Below are 16,332 nucleotides of genomic sequence, written 5' to 3'. Positions count from 1 at the left end.
AAAACATTTAATGAAAAATGTATAAAGAGTCATTCAGTAAAATAATTAATACAAGTGAAATGATTATCCAGATTTCTGGAGAAGCTTCAGATTTTGCATTCTTTTAGTCACCACAGATTTATTTAGATCTGGGTATTGTCCACATAATTCAGTCATTAAGAAAAGTTTCTAGCGGAGTGAGGCTCGTCACTCTGATTAAGTAACGGCAGAACGTGCGGTTTAACTTTTCTAGTGTGAGCTGAATACAGAGAGCAGACAACAGGAGACAGATAAACAGCCAGGGAAAAAACAAAGCCCATTACAAGCGGTAAATTTTATTATGGGATAACAGCACATAAAGCACATCTAAAATCGATGTGTCCAATGCACTTTTAATAAAGGTAATATTAAAGGTACAGTTTCTAAGTACAATATAACAACATTCATATTAGAATGAAAAGTATTTAAAAGACAACATTAAATTTCTTATTTTTCTTTACAGCCGTATTTACAAAATGAATCAAAATACTTATTTTCATATTTAAGAATCAGACAAGAAGGAGCAAAACTACGTTTGTGAATAGACTACCTGCTAAAGAGAGTTCAAAAGAGCTGGATAAAAAGGTACATGATCATCTGTCCCCATTTTACATCAGTAGCAAACATGTGACTTAGAAATTTGTGACAACCACACACTAGTTTCGGCTTTTTCCGTAATTCGTACTGCTTTTGCATGGAAAAAAAAAGAAGCCACCCTTGCTCCACCCTCCCCCACGCACCCACCCCATTTTTTATGTTAAATTACCCCAACAGACCGAGGGCACATTGAACACAGAACATTAAAGAAATCCAGATGCATCGTATGTCTGTTTTACAAACACATACAAATACTTAATATACAATGCATTAGTAAATCTTCCATCCTCAGTGAAATAAAAAAGAAAAAGTAGATTTAACACTAACAGAAAATGAAGAAATGTGGACTTTCTGTTAGGTATTTTTTGTTTGTTTAGTTCTTTTTTTTCTTTTTTTTTTGCTCAACCAGAAAAATCAAAACAATGTGCAGGAGAACACTTCTGTAATATCGTCCGCGAGCATTTGTCGACCAACGAGAAGCGACGTTCCCAGTTATGTTTCCGAAATGACGTGAGGGGTGACGTGTACACTCTAAACAGACCATCTACACATCGGAACCCTTCAACAACAACCCACGCGAAAAAGAATGAACAACACATGAAGAGAGAGAGTTTGAGAAAAAAAAACAAAAAAAACAAACATTTTAAGCATGAGCGAGCGACAATTCCCCCTCATGTACAAAATACATTGTCACTTCAGTACACATCTGGAAAAACCACAAAAACAACAACAAAAAAGGACAATCAAAACCATGTATGCATTTTGTTACACCGAGAGGCACTCAGTGTGATACGTTGTGTATTATTGCAAGCATATTCTTACTGATATTTGCTACAGAGTCGAGAGAAAAGAAAAAGGTCAACTTTGTCTTCAAATGGCAATCCTCTCGTGTACATTTTAACACTTCAGTGTGGTGCAAAAGGCTTGTGCCACTGGTTCTGGAGAAACCGCTGCTTCAGGATCAGGATAGTCTTAAAATGGGGAATAACAAAAGCATACACCGAGGCTCTGTAAAATGAAATCCAAGCACCACTTCCCTGCATCAGGTGAAGAACAATGCAGACACGGGGAGGTAAATAGTATCTTAAAACCTGACAAACTAACTAGCCTCAGTGAGTGTTTTTTTCTTTACAATCACACAAAGGAAAAAGGACAAAAAAAATCCAATACTGCTGTTTCAGTTTGAATATTATAATTCTTCCACAAACCAGAAAAGCGACCTTAATAAGCTTGTTAATTCGCAGATACTAGCTTTGATATAAGTCAGAAGGAAATAAGTGCCTTATCCCAAGTCTAGCACACTGATACAGGTACTGGCTGGGTAATTTTACCACTATCATTTTCATTTTCATTATTATCATTATCATTATCATTATTATCATTATTCGTTGAGTCCTAATATCAATAATACATTAATATGCGATGAAATCAATGAACTAATAGGGCGGCCTGGCTTAGGAATCAATACTTGGTTCACAAAATTAACTTACCTAGCACCACACATCAGGGCAACACAAAATAAATGTCAGCACGCCCTATCGATATCAAACTAATCCTAAAGGAGGGAAGCAAAGTAGAAACAGAGTTATCGTACAATATGATGTCATTGATAAACAGATAAATTTTTTTTTTTCACTGGGTAGGCCTTAGTAGCAGTATTTTCCTCTTACCCTATACAGACAGAAGTTACAAAGCTACCTTTATACATGTGATCAATAATAATATTAAATATGGTGAATAAACAGCAGAGAATGAGGGAGAGAGAGTGAGAAAATAAGATATACAGCACACAGGCCGTGTCAAGTTCTTAGTTCTCCACCTGGGAACAGAACTGGTCAAATGTACAGATGAAACATAAAAAAAAAGAGAAAACATCCACAAAATCAACACAAAAATAAAACCGAACCCAATGGCGATAAATAAGAGGTGTATTTACATGCAGATGTTCAAAGACTTATTATGCACAAAAGAATGAAAAATAATACACAGACATATATTATTGCTTGACATTCGATTATGGCTAAAAGTTGCTTTTCATTGTTTTGTCTCGTTATTTTTAAACTATATTCTTAAACGTAACTTTAATCATAAAGTCTTATCACCTGTGCTTTGGAAAATGGGTTTTGTTAAAATGCGACGACTGACTCACAATTCTGGGCGACACACCGGCAACCTCAAGCGTGACATAACGCCGGTCTTCACAATTTACGGTCGAAGACGCAATCTACAGTGCACATTTTGGCTCGGTTAATTTCAATTTAGGCTTGGACCAACAAACTGATAGCGAAGAATTTTTTCTTTTGAGACCCGTGAATTGTCGAAGGCGTTATGTCATGCTTTTTAAAATCTACAACTATTATGGATGGATCGAGCTCAGCATTCCTCAAAACCTTTGCTTCTTTTTTGTTAGAAAATGTAAAAAAAAGAAAGAAAAAAAGATCAAAACCTCTTCATCCACATGACCCTGTTCCTCTGTAATTATTAAAGCCTTGTCTGGGTTTTTTTTTAAATATTCACATACTGTGAGAACAGACAGACACACACACACGCACACACTATTGCTTTTTACAGACAACAGAGCAGAGACAAAAGGACCAGCACATTTTACTGTATACTATACACTGATTGAATAGCACAAGTAGCATCGATCCCTCGCTTAAAGTGGGATATCTCGAATGAGAATATACAGAAAGACATCACTTTTCAGGCCCGTGTAAAGGCGTAGTTTATAGTTATACACAAGCATCTGTGTGTTTGGTGACCGTTTCCTGCAATCTTCCCTCTATCGGAACCTTAAGAAGATTAAAAAATAGAGTGATGGGGCTTTATTACTTCTTTTTGTTCAGAAAAAGAGTAAACAAAAATCAACTGTATGAATAAAGTCAATTGAAAAAAGATGATGGCTGCACTGTAGAGACCCGTAATTATAACACAAGGCATATTGCTTGTTATACATTGTAGAGCACATTACCAGCTACTCGACTAAAATGAAAAACAAAACACATTTTATGAGATAAGAACCCCTTTTTAGTGGTAGACCTTAGGCTGACCATGTTTGACAGAATATTGTTTACGTGATCACATAACGTTTGAAGAAGAAATAATAATCTTCAAGAAACAAACAAACAAAATGAAAAGAATTGACAAAGAATCAGCCAAATCTCAATTTTCTCATTATTTTCTAACAAAATGTTCAGTGTGCTACGCCAAAAAAAACAACCAATAATTAAAAATAAAATAGAAAAAGTTCAGCCAAGCTCCTCTCATCATTTGAGTGCTTTTTAAAGATTTTCAAAAAAATCTCATAAATTCACCAAAAAAACCCAAAAAAAAGTTAATGAAATGCTCCGCGACTCCAGAGGAAAGCGAGCCGTTTCTTCGGTCTACCTGTTACCTCCCTGAGCGTTCGCACCTAATCCTTTTTTCTGCTCTTGGCGGGCCGCCGGGCCTCTCAACACCGGATTGTCTAGCAGTGTTCCAGACTGGGTTTCTTTTGCTTTGAGACTGAGGTTTTCTAGTCGTACAGGGCTTGTGCATATCCAAAATAGCATTGGATCGTTAACAGATATTATTACTTAGGTACAGCATATTTACTAACAACCCAAAACACAACAGATTTAGTATTGCATAAGAATATTTGGTTTCCTAACAAAGAGGGTTATTATTCATAAAGACCCTGATGACACCGTTTTAAACCAAAACAGATTTTTTTTTAAAATTCTTTTGTGTGCGTGAAAGAAATATGCCGTGTACTGAAAAACTACACTTTGTAAATGCGATGGGGTTTGATGGGTTTTTCTTTTACAAAGAAGATTTGCTTTCATTAATCGACTTGGCTGGAGGCCCTTTAAGGACACCAATAATGTGAAATTCTGAACAACTCTGTGATGAATTTTCAAATCGGAATTTTCAACCACTTCTCATGGAACGTCCCTGAAAAAAAAAAGAGAGAACGATAGAAAGAAAAAATATCTACTAAACTATAAATCTAATGAATTCAAACAGAAAAGCACAGAAGAAACTCTTCCCTGAGGGGTGACAGCGCAAGGCATTAACGCCTCGCGCAAATTGCACGGTAGAGGAATGATAGTGTGCAAACAAAAGGAAAACAACAACAAACAAACAAACAAACAAAAAGACAAAACAACTGGATTCAATGTTACAGACAGACTGGTGACAGATGTGTTAACATGCTTTGTCGGGTTTCTAAAGGGATATCATTTTTTTCTAGTCTTTTCTTTTTTTGTTCTTTTTTTTTTTTTTGTTCTTAACGATTTTTCTAAAAGCCGCTACTGAGATTGCTGGAATGTCTTAGGAATCCATTCTACATTACAGACGAGTAGACTGGAAAAGCGGAAGCAACGACTATTGTTTGGCACATCCAGGGTTGTTTCTTTTTTTTCTTTTTTCTACCACTTTACTACCACACTGACAAAAAAGACGCACTCAACAAAAACAGAAGCACAACAACAAAGCATTCTGAAAATAGCACTTGTCCTACCATTTTTATGCTTCTCCCCTAATCATACGAACAACGGCTAGTCTAATTATTGCAGGGATATAGTTAAGTGCTACCTGACATCTTTTTCTCTCCCTCGTTCTCTTTCGTGAGTTTATTAACCAAAACAAGTTACAAAAATAGAAGCTTTACAACCAGACAAGGCTTTGAATATTCACTTTCCCTTCACTGTTTCTTCTGTGTCCTGTCGTGGCGTTGCCGGGCTGAGACTGTGGTGAGAAGGCAGATAAAGACGCTGAAAATGTTCTTACAGAGGCTCGTAAATGTGCTTTTTAGGTTAGACCCCAGGGTCTCTTGCCATTAGGCTGTTAACTCGCTTGCTGTATCTTTATCTTCCACTAGATGGAACAATTGGATTAGAGACTGCATGTGAATTTCCCAGTCCAACCACATGGCTATTTGGGTTGATTTATAGCCTTAAAGAAAAATGTACAGATTTTCACAGTACAATGAGAAGCAAATGTTTAGTAAAAAAAAAAAAAAATCCCCAAAATCTGTCACCCGAGCACACCTCAGTTTTCTTGTATTTTCAAAAACTTGAAACAGATGCCATGAAATCCAGATCTGTTCACAACAAAAACAAAACATCACCGCAAGGTTGTTTTGTTTTGTTTTTTTGTATTATTTTTTATGTTTGTGCATGCTCCCCTCAGAGGAGTATCACAGCTACATTTTGACAGGCGTCGCACTGGCAGTTGTTGCGAAAACAAGCGACGGAGTGTCTTTAACCTGCCTTCTCATCCACGCCTCTTTTGTTCGCCAACCGGCAGCCACGCCAGCCACCCTAACAGACATCCCGTACGCTTCCAGTAGACCAGTAACATCTGCAGCTCCCGGGACTAACCTCTGCATCCATGATTCAACTTGTATTTCTTGTGCACATGCAACACATCACTAGGTAAATATACAAGTCTTAAATTAAAGAACGGTGTAAATAAAAGTGCCTTATCAATTCAACAATTAAGAATGGTCTAACTACTAATATCATACATGTTATTTAAAATAGATTCTATAAACATTACTTTTTTCTGTATAGTAAGTACTTATGACCATATACCCTGTAGTACATTATAAAACAGGTGGAATGGACCCTTTTCATTGTATTGGCGCCCTGTGCTTCTCCAGGGCACCTGTCCAGAGAAGGATTAATAGCAGATGGCCTTACATGGTTTCACTATGCAACAATGGTGGATGGAGTCTTTGACAACTTAAATCATTGCGTTTTCATTAGAATTACCAGAATTCTAGGTTTCTTTTTTTTCTCTCTCTTTTAAACGATTGTCCACAGAGAAGTGCCGATTGCAACGCCATGCCAATGGAACCTCCCTCGAAGTCGCCGTGAGTTTTCATCCCAAGCACTGCGTCATCCCAAACGACACGGCTTGAGCACAAGAGAAAAGAGGCTGAACTTGACCAAAGTGTGCGCGTTTATCTTTTTTTTGTTTGTTGTTGTTGTCACTTTTTCTGCGTAAAAAGGTGACAGCTTTGACCATGGAAAGAAAGCAGAACTGTTACGGGAGTGTAACCTGGGAAATAATACTGATGTGGTCATCCTCTAAATGAAGAGGTCTTCAGCTTTTCTTTTCTTTTTCTTCAAAGGTGTCTCATTAATTGTTCATAATGATTAGAAGCCAGGTGTGCAGATTAAAAAAAAAAAAAAAGGGAGAATGATAGGGGGTGATGCAGTTAATCAAGTGAAAACAACGACGAATGAAGAGAATTGGGTTAGAAAAGCGCATAAGAGGGTCAAGTTCAACCAAACAGAAATGATTTGTTCCTATCTCCTCTTCATGTCCCGTGGGGTGTCGGGTCCCACAATTCTTACAAAGAGAACTAGATTCAATATGGTAAACCTTGACAATCAACTCCCCAAGCCCTACCCTCCAATGTAAAAGAAGAAGTTGAACAGCGTGCCATCTGTCCGCTCTGGTGTGTGCAGGGCACCAGTAAAGTGTCTCAGATTCCTCCTCCACATTCCCCTACGGTGGGCACACTGGCACCTGGCAGGGTTGCTACCCGTCAAGGGGAATGGACTGCTCAAAGTCTGATCCAAACAGCTCCTTGTATAACGGGGGGAAGTGGGCACGCACAATGTCTGGGTATATTGCTTTGAAAGCTGTAAGCTTCTCTGTATGCCTACTGCACAGCGCCCGCAGTGTCGACACTTTGCATATCAACTGTGGAGAGAGAGGAGACAGGCTGTTTAGATTCACAGGGAGGCAAGGACATGGAGCAATGGTAGTGAAAAACATTCCTCCCTACAGTGTATTCCGTCTCACACAGGGGCAAACAGACTTGTAAATATTGAGACAAGCGCTCAGGCACAAGGAAAACTTGACACTTTATATTAAGGAGCCGGTGTAGCTGATAACAAAGCATATACTGATAAAAGAGGTATTTCATGTCACATTATGAATGTTTCCTCCGAAATCTGGGTTCATTTAATCTACTGGGGTTAAAAATGTTTCAAGGCCAGTGGATAAAGATCCTAAGCAGTGTAAGATTAAATTGCTACAACAGCAGGGAATTCCAGCTTTCGGGGATAACGGATGAAGTGTGTTCTGTATGCACTGTACCTTTGTAAGTATACCGTCCTCTCTGTGGTTCTTCTGCAGGACGTGCTGGAGGGCCAGTTGGATCTTCTGCTGGAGTTTTTCCACTTTCACCTTCTCCTGCAGCCAGGACCGGTCTGGAAGGAAAATAGTCACATCTTTATGTGGCTGTAAAACACATGTGGGGCTCTTCAAAGCCAAACACAATTCTTGAAATGCAAGATTTTAATTATCAGAAAAAAAAAGGACTGCAACAGTGTGTTCATTATTGTGGTGAATGTATGTTTGCCTTTTTTTCCCCCTCTCTTTGCACCGTGAATGACACCTACCAGCAGACATCAACACAAAGGCGGAGAACAGGGCGATCTCATCCTCAGACAGGTGCATAGAACACAAGTTTTTCCCAAACTCGAAGACGGAGCTGATCAAGTCGTCACAGCCTGCCGCAGCAAAGGACAGAGAGAGGGGGCTTAGGATATGGAAGACCAAAGAACAACATTCACTCTTGATCTTTATTGGGAGAGAGGCACACGGGGAGGGGAGAGGAAAGGGGGAGAAATGAAAAAGAGCGGCGTGCTGACAGCACATGGGAGCGTCTTAAGCAGAACAGGCAATGCTTTTACTGAGTTTTGCCTCCCAGACGAGTCACTTTTGGCAGTTGGGTGGCGTTATGCAAGCCAAAATGAGGTCACTATTGAGGCTTTTAGTTAAATCAATTATCGGAGATAGAGAGAGACAGGCGGATGCCACGGCAGCTCGGGAAGCCCATCACTCTGCCTCCCCCACTGTGGACCTCTCGGCACAGAATTCATAGGACACTGGTATAGTACACACACATGCTCACTCGTATACAAACACAATGATAGTGAATGCAAACTCACAATGAGAAACAGAATTCTCCACTTTTTCAGCCACTATGGGATGCATTTACATTTTTTTTTTTTGTCAAAAGGTAGCTGGAAAAATCCACGGCGGGACATCTTAGCAGTAATATGGCAGTCTGACACAAATTCTATTTGCTTTCGCCTGAGATGTTTTATGTCAGGCTATCAATGATAGTTTTGATAGCACTCTCCCTAAAGACACTCCGTCTGGCTTTATTTATTCCACAGTTACAGGAGCCATATGCAGCAGAGCCTCACTAAGATCTCTGTTCTACCATAAATAACCGCTGAAAAGACAGCAATGCCAGGTGAGGAAGGGATGAGTGTTTGCTTCGAGGCGTTCAGCATTGTGCAGAACAGAACAGCAGACTCTAATTCTGGCTGTTACAACAAAGAAAGGAGTAATACACTGTAAAAAAAACAAAAAAAAACCAACTAAACACACTCACACAAACACAGCAGCACAAAAATACACACATGCACAGTCATTCAAATGCATGAGTGCACACGCGCACACACACGTGCCTAAACCCACTCCACTTACCTAATGACTTGAACACATCAGGTCCAGCATATTTTCCATCAAAATACACTGTGTTGTTTTGCGTGTCAAAGGCACGGCACATTCTGACAAACACAACTTCCAGAGAGCCTGTGGAGACAGACAGGAATAAGATGCTGAATCTGAGCTTTGTTATTTCTGTTTTTTTCCTTTATCCCAACAGTTACACATCAGTCAGCCATGCAAAACACATGATTTAGCTTTGTGCTAATCTTCTACAATATGACTAACACAACCACTTTGAAATAAAGAAGCCTGCTGTCAGAGTGAAGAAAAAAAAAGCCTCTGCAGATGAAAACATCATCGACAGAAGGCTATTCTTCCATAATGACATGCCTGATAAAAAATTGTACTCCATTCATTGGTGACAGTGCTTATTCATTCAACCTTTATTTAGATAGATAGGTGTTTATTGTGTTGTATAATTTGCACCACTCTGTGGGAGTGGATAAGAGGATCAAGAAAATGTAACTGAAGCCATTATTGCCTCCAAGGGAGATGCTACTGTTTTAAAATGTCATGTCTGACAAGGGATCTCGCTCTGTATTTCGTTATTCGTATGGGCTGTGCTAATGTAAAGAAACACCCAGGGAAGGACCCGGGAGAGCTGTTTGTTTGCTGGATATGAGGTAGATGTGTGTCTGTATTTGTCTATAAATATAGGTGACTGTGTGCAAAGAGCCATAGCAGGGTTATATATACACAATTCTGTGAGTGCATCCTCTTAAGAGAAGTTTAAACAGACATCGCTGATGCTTGAGAAAAGGAGAGAGAAATGGCGGCAGGCATGATAGGTATTATCTGAGCTCGGGAACACATGACTTATCTAATGCTGTGTCTGCCTTTGTTATGTATGTAATGAACGGAGCCAAACGGGGAGAGACAGAGACGGTGAGGGAAAGCAGGCGGGGTGGGGTCTCCTCTCTGTGACACTGTCTGTGCCTGTGAAGAAGAGGGCTTTGTGCAGTCAGGTCAGCTACGCCCTTGTGACAATGCCAGAGGAGAGGGGTGGAGGGGCTGGTAGTGGTGGGTGAGTTTGACGGCAACAGGCCATGTTGACAAGCTGTCATACCTGCTTTCAGCAGCACTATCTGATCGTTCTGACACAGCTCCATGAAGCCGTCGATGCGCTTGGCAAACTCCACCACATACTGAATGGCCTCTGTTATTTTGATAGCGCACAGCTGCCACATGACTTCCCGGGGCTAAGAACAGATAGGACAGTGAATGGGTTATCTACTTTAAAACAATGATTCTGATTACTGTAACTGCTGTGGAGACCCAGAAAGGCACAGCGGTGGTAAAGATACCTTGTTCTGGTAGCTCTCCACCTCCTCTTGCAGGAAAGCCTGCCAGGTCATCTGCTGCAGCTCCTCTCTCAGATACTGACATGTCTCCATGTGTGACTTAGAAATGTTCTGGGCCAGGTGTTCTGAAACACAAGCAGTCACAAAGACGGAAGATCACAGTTGAGATTCGAATGTTTCTCACAAGGCTATGTGAAAGTGAAGACCTCACTGATGAAATATGCCACAGGAAAAGAAGATTTATTTACTGAGCCTTCGTGAAGGAGGAGAGGCGGATACGCGTGGGCTTTTTTTGACTGGGAAAAGGCTTGTTGACATTTCCTTTTACTGCCTGCAGGAAGCTCATAGCTTAAGGTTGAGGGAAAGCCAATCTAGTTATGACACAAATGCATGGAAAGGAGGAGGGGTGCCACGTTACTCACTGAAACAAAGGTCACATTTTCTCTGAGAGAAATATTGAGTATAAGAATTTAAATGGTTTTGAAAACACATCTGTTAAAAGGAGTTCCTAGGCACAGGGGAGCCTAAAAAAATGATTTCCCCAGACGCCTGCCCTGCTGGATCCTGATTGGCCCTAATTAATGGAAACTAATTACAAAAAAGAGGCTCTTTTAATGAGTGTTGGAGATGAGTCTCCAACCTCCTGCTATTTTAAGCAACCTTTGTGTCGTTTGCCCCACGGTTGAGTTGTTCCCCCCCTCTCCTTCATTTTGCTGTCTCCTTTTGCCTTTTGCCTCTCCCTCTCTCTCGCTGCTGCTCCTTACCTAGTTCAGCCATGGACACGGTGGGGGAGGTTTCTCCATTGGTGAAGGAGCAGTAGGGGAAGAAGCCAGAGCCTGGGGCAAAGTCGCAGATGGGCTCCGGCTTGATGCCGTTGATGTCCAGGCCTGACTGGTCAGGAGATGGCTGAATGTCCAGGTAGAAGCTGCTGACAGCCGAGTCTGGTTTGCTGCCATCAGGAGTATGACCATCCATGTAGCCGCTGAGGTCATCGTGAAGCTCCGTGAGGCCACTGGCAGAGAGGCCGTAGCTAGGTGTGAGTGGCTCCGCCTCCCCAGGCTGTTGTTGGTGGTCACGTTGCTGCTGCTGCAGCCGGTGCTTCTGGACCTCAGCGTATAGGCTGTCTCGCTGCTTCTTTGACATCCGACCAAACTTCACTGCTGTAATTAGCAGGACAAGACAAGTGTGAGACTAACAAAACACTCAGAATTGGTGGCACTTTCTATGAAGGATCTTTGCATCAAGTAAAATAAATGTACTAAGTTTAATTTACTTATTGTATTCACAGTCAAGTGATTGTGAACCACTACTAGTTTTACTAGCGGGTTGGGCGTACATAGAATATCACTGTTTTTTGAGAATCAGTGTTTTATCAAAGCACTCTCCCCCAAATGCCTTACATTAAAGTAACCAATTAAATAATGAAATAAATAAATATATTGTTAGTTATTTACCAGTTTTGATCTGATTTGTACTGTTTTGATTTGCTGTAATTTACAGTCGAGCCACTTTCTCCCCTCTCCTGTGCTCTCGATTTCACCATATGCATGCTGTGTCAGGCAAAAGCTTGCCTACACTCAAGCTGAAGAAAACTTGCATTCATTTCAACACTTCCCCAAAGCAGTCCATCTAGGAGAAAACACTCAATACGATTATTTTTTCAAACCTAGTAAAAGATTTTAAATTATATGGCATTCTCTTTTGCCTCATCTTTAAGTATACTGACACTTGTCTCTAGGAAATACAATGGAATTGCACAGACTGAGTTTTCTCACACGTTTGGGAATTTTTTGGGAAGAAATTAAAGTCTTAGGCAATTTAATTACCCTTCATCTATAAACTGTGCTTTACTATCAGAAAGCAGCACACCATATATTTTAGCCACGGGTTATTCCCATTAATTTACAACATATTTTTATCTAGGGGGGGATCAGCATTAATTATATTGATTTAGAGATTATTATGAGCAGCTTCACAAATGCAGAGGTAAAGGTGGAAAGGAACCAGAAAAGCTTATCAGACAATCAAACAGCCCAAGTGTCTGCCTCCCACCTTAAGGTTTCCAGACTAAACATTGGTTCTGTGAATGAGACTTCTTGGCCGGTGTTCTGGGGACCTGGCAATAAGTCAGCCGGTCACAGTGTGTGTATGTGTGTGTGTATGCACAGTGGAAAGTGAGTGGAACAGCAGAGAAGAGTTCGGGCAGATGGGCTCTGGTGTGTTCAGTGAAGGTAAGAGTCACCTTCTACTGTCCAGAGTGTGTGTTTATACATGAGTGTGTCTTCATACGTGCATGTAATAATGTATACTGGATAGCTGCGCACACGGTGCTAATGCACTTCTGTGTTAATTTAATAAGTGTGCATGTGTGTCTATGAAGTTGTACCAGTCTCTTCGCTTGTACTCTGTTCAAGTTTTCACATGTCTGTGCACATCCCTCTGTGCCATTTACAGAAAAATGGCATGGCTCTGCTCTGTTCTGATAGAATCTCTTAAGCCCAGTCTAGTTTGGACCAGCCTGGCACAGCAGGAGCCCCTCTGCACACACCCCCACCTGTGTGATCCCATTACTGCATCTCAGCTGCAGCAGGACTAATGACAACCTCTAACAACCTTGTATTTCATCAAACCTAGTTTCTATCACAGCAACAAATTAGGCCCACAGACATAGTGCTCACCTACTACTGGCAGAGAATGAACACAGACTGACAGCTTAACATGTTCTCGTGCCAAGAATTCCTTTGGAAATGTCTGTTGTACCCCTTTGAGAATAACGACATTATCTCATCTCATTCCTACAGATTTTCTTTGTCTCTCCAGCGAGATTCAAATACACAGCTGCTAAAAGATATAGACTGACTTGATAATGTAAATTAGAGCTGCTTCTCAGTAAGTTTGATATTTTCACTGCCACAAGGAAGCTCTTTTTGCTCCCTTTACGGGGAGGTCAGTGTCCAACAGTTTCCCTGAAGCATCGATCCAAAGGCGGTTTAGCGGAGCACACGTTTGCCCACACAGGAGCCTGAACCGGGGCTCTTCACATCTCACCACTCACCATGCCACCCTGCTAAATCCACCCACTTGCTTCTCCTCTTCCATAGAGGACTTACCATCTCGTGACATGCCCACTGCCAGGCACTTCTGCAGCCGGCAGTGCTGGCAGCGGTTGCGGCTTGTGCGGTCGATCAAGCAGTTCTTCTGACGGGGACAGGAGTAAGCTGCATTGCTCTGCTGACTCCTCCTGAAAAAGCCCTGCATTAAACAGAGGACAGACAAGGAAACAGCTCGGGTTACTGGAAAAACTTGTGTGAGTGAAGTCGTGTTTTCATCTCGAAGGATCAATTCATGCCCCATGTCAATAGCATAGCCGTAGCTCAGGTTGTAGAGAGGTTTGTCTGCTAATCATATGGGTTCAATCGCTAACGTCCTCGACATGCTGAAGCTTCCTCGCGAAAGTCACTGAACTCCAAGTTGCTTCAGATGTGTGTGCGTGAATAACAAACATGTAAAATGCTTTATAGAACCAGTAAGGTTAAAAGGTGCTCTGTAAAAAGTGATCTGTTTACCACTGTGCTTAACATATTACTCATTGACCGTGACTGTTTCCAAGTGGTGTTTTTTTAAAATTATTAATATGAAATTTATACATAACAATACTACCGTGACTATATTTTCTACTGTAGTATCTTAGGAGTGCTGCATTTCAACCGTGAGTACAGCATGAGGGTGTTGTGTTTGGGTAGGAATGATAACAGTGGATGGTTATTAGTGTTGATTAACGCAGCACTGGCATGCGCGGTGTTAAAGGATTGTGAATGCACACCGACCGGATTCCTCATCCTTTGACTTAATGAATTGATTCCAGCACATCATTAACATGCCCCACTCTACTGCTCCATACACATATGTCTTAATTAGCTGCTCATTGGCTGTTTAATTACAAGAAAACAGCTGACAGCTGCCAAGTTGCTTTATAATAGAAGCCATTATGGAAACCGACTAAAACTGCCAGTGACAAGCAGCACTCTTTAATAATGCTATGATTTATGGTCCAAACTTTTGTACTCGCACATATCATTAAAGGCCTCTCTGCCTGGACTAATTAGCAGTCATTAAAGATAGATTTCAGCAGTTTATTCTTTAGTGTTTTGTCCCTGCAAGCTCCTATGTGAGGGAGAAGAGTGCAGGAAAGGAAACTCTCTCTGTCCCTCTCTTGTCTGCCTCTCTCTCCTTCACACACACACACACACACACGTGCGCACACACACACACGTGCACATATATAACCAGGAGCAAACAGCAAAGGTGCAGGCTGGCTGAGGAATGCTAATGATGTGCCTGGTGACAAGCATGGGGACAAGAATACACTCTAAGCACAAAATTCCTCTCACTGTGAATGGTTGGTGCATTTGAAACAGTACAAAAGGTGGCTTCAATAGAAGCAACACACTGTAGCAAACAGCCAACAATCTGCTATAATTCAAAGCACTGTGCTTTTGATCATTTTATTTCAAGAAGAGCAGGCTGCAGCAAAAGCAAAAACAGCAAAAGACACGTCCCTGGGAGGGAAAGGCAAAGCAAGGCAGAGGAATGACTTTGTCCTACTAATTGTGGTTTTCTGTGATGTCCTCTACGGTGCTTGACCACTTTAATGATCACACTCCGCGTATCTTTGCTTTGCAGTCCCTCTCCAAATCGTCGCAAAACTTCCGCAACATTTTCAAGTGTATTTTTTCCTCGCAAGCAACTTTCGGCACTTCCCCGGCGTTCCCAGTCTTTCCTCTTTGAGCTCTTCTGTCCCTTTGCGTGCACGCAGGCACACTACCTCCCTTGGCACAAACGGGTTCGGTCTCTTGATGCTTACCTTACAGCCTTCACATGTTATCACGCCGTAATGGATGCCTGATGATTTGTCTCCACAGATCTTGCAGGGAATTATTTCGATTTGAGCTGCGGAGAAGAAAAGGAAACGAAAGAAGAAGAAAAAAAATAAATAAAAACGTTGCTGTCACAAGTTACCGTACAACACCCTCACCATGGATCCATGTCGGTACATGAAAGAGCACCGTGCTTCTAAAAACATCTCATCCGATGGCTTTTGAATCTTCACTTCCACACAGCATTAGCTGAATATTTACCGATTTGTAATGTGTGTCTGTGTGTGTGTCTGTGTGTAAGCAAGGAGGCCATTTTAACTCCTTACAAGCAGCAATGTAAACAGAGTGTCATTTTGGATCCTAAACACAACCTCTAGAAGAAAAGTTACCCATAATCCTTAATGTACAACAGGAGCACTAACATTGGCCTTGTATTACGGCAATGACTCATTTAGCCACACGAGGAGATGTTTTCCTCGCTGGAAAACTTGACTTCATGAAGCCTCGTATATATTTCAGAACCATAAAAAACCCAGGAGTAAATCCACCGTGGCCACAAAGAATCATAACATGCCCGCTGTGCTGCAGGGAGCTGTGGCAGCGACTGCATGTGCACCTCTGTATACGCTACAGGGTTCAGTTGCGGTTTGGCTGTGGTGTTGTGCTGTTGACAGGCCTGTGATTCACCCGCCTTAAGAGGACAAAAGCAACGAGGGGACAGGCCTCATCCATCGTTGGCCTTCTCCTCAGGAGCCGACCACAGGGCAACACAGCAGAACAGACAGAACACACAGACATCAGAGACACAGAACTCCCAGCTCGTCCCACTGCTTTCAGCTTTATCACTGCAGCCACTGATGCTACCATCCCTCTCCACCTCCACCCCCACCCCACTCCAGAGATCTCTATCTCAAAGCCCTCCTCCACATCTCTAGCATCTCAGTCCCGCCATCCCAACAGTGCACTACAGCGCCAGACAAACGCCACTATCTGATCTAAATCGAGGAAAGATCACC

At 41.6% G+C, this 16,332-nt stretch overlaps 1 protein-coding gene across 2 annotated transcripts in view; it reads right to left on the bottom strand.

Moving 5' to 3' along the window:
- Nucleotides 1–294: 294 nt before the first annotated feature.
- Nucleotides 295–16,332, bottom strand: part of roraa (RAR-related orphan receptor A, paralog a) — a 187,284-nt gene continuing 171,246 nt past the window's right edge. For both annotated transcript variants that reach the window (XM_085282177.1, XM_085282178.1), the window contains 9 exons: nt 15,304–15,389; nt 13,550–13,691; nt 11,204–11,599; nt 10,443–10,564; nt 10,205–10,337; nt 9,115–9,222; nt 8,016–8,126; nt 7,711–7,823; nt 295–7,311 (listed from right to left, as the gene is read on the bottom strand). In XM_085282177.1, the coding sequence (XP_085138303.1) occupies nt 7,147–7,311; nt 7,711–7,823; nt 8,016–8,126; nt 9,115–9,222; nt 10,205–10,337; nt 10,443–10,564; nt 11,204–11,599; nt 13,550–13,691; nt 15,304–15,389 (1,376 nt within the window). In that variant the 3' untranslated portion in view covers nt 295–7,146. The remainder of the gene's footprint in view (nt 7,312–7,710; nt 7,824–8,015; nt 8,127–9,114; nt 9,223–10,204; nt 10,338–10,442; nt 10,565–11,203; nt 11,600–13,549; nt 13,692–15,303; nt 15,390–16,332) is intronic.

The sequence above is a fragment of the Mchenga conophoros genome, linkage group LG7 (genome assembly GCF_057382185.1).
Source record: "Mchenga conophoros isolate Kocher_MC1m ecotype Shallow Benthic linkage group LG7, M_conophoros_male_GT1.1, whole genome shotgun sequence".
NCBI classification, from domain to species: Eukaryota; Metazoa; Chordata; class Actinopteri; order Cichliformes; family Cichlidae; genus Mchenga; species Mchenga conophoros.
This window is presented reverse-complemented; position numbering and strand designations above follow the sequence as displayed.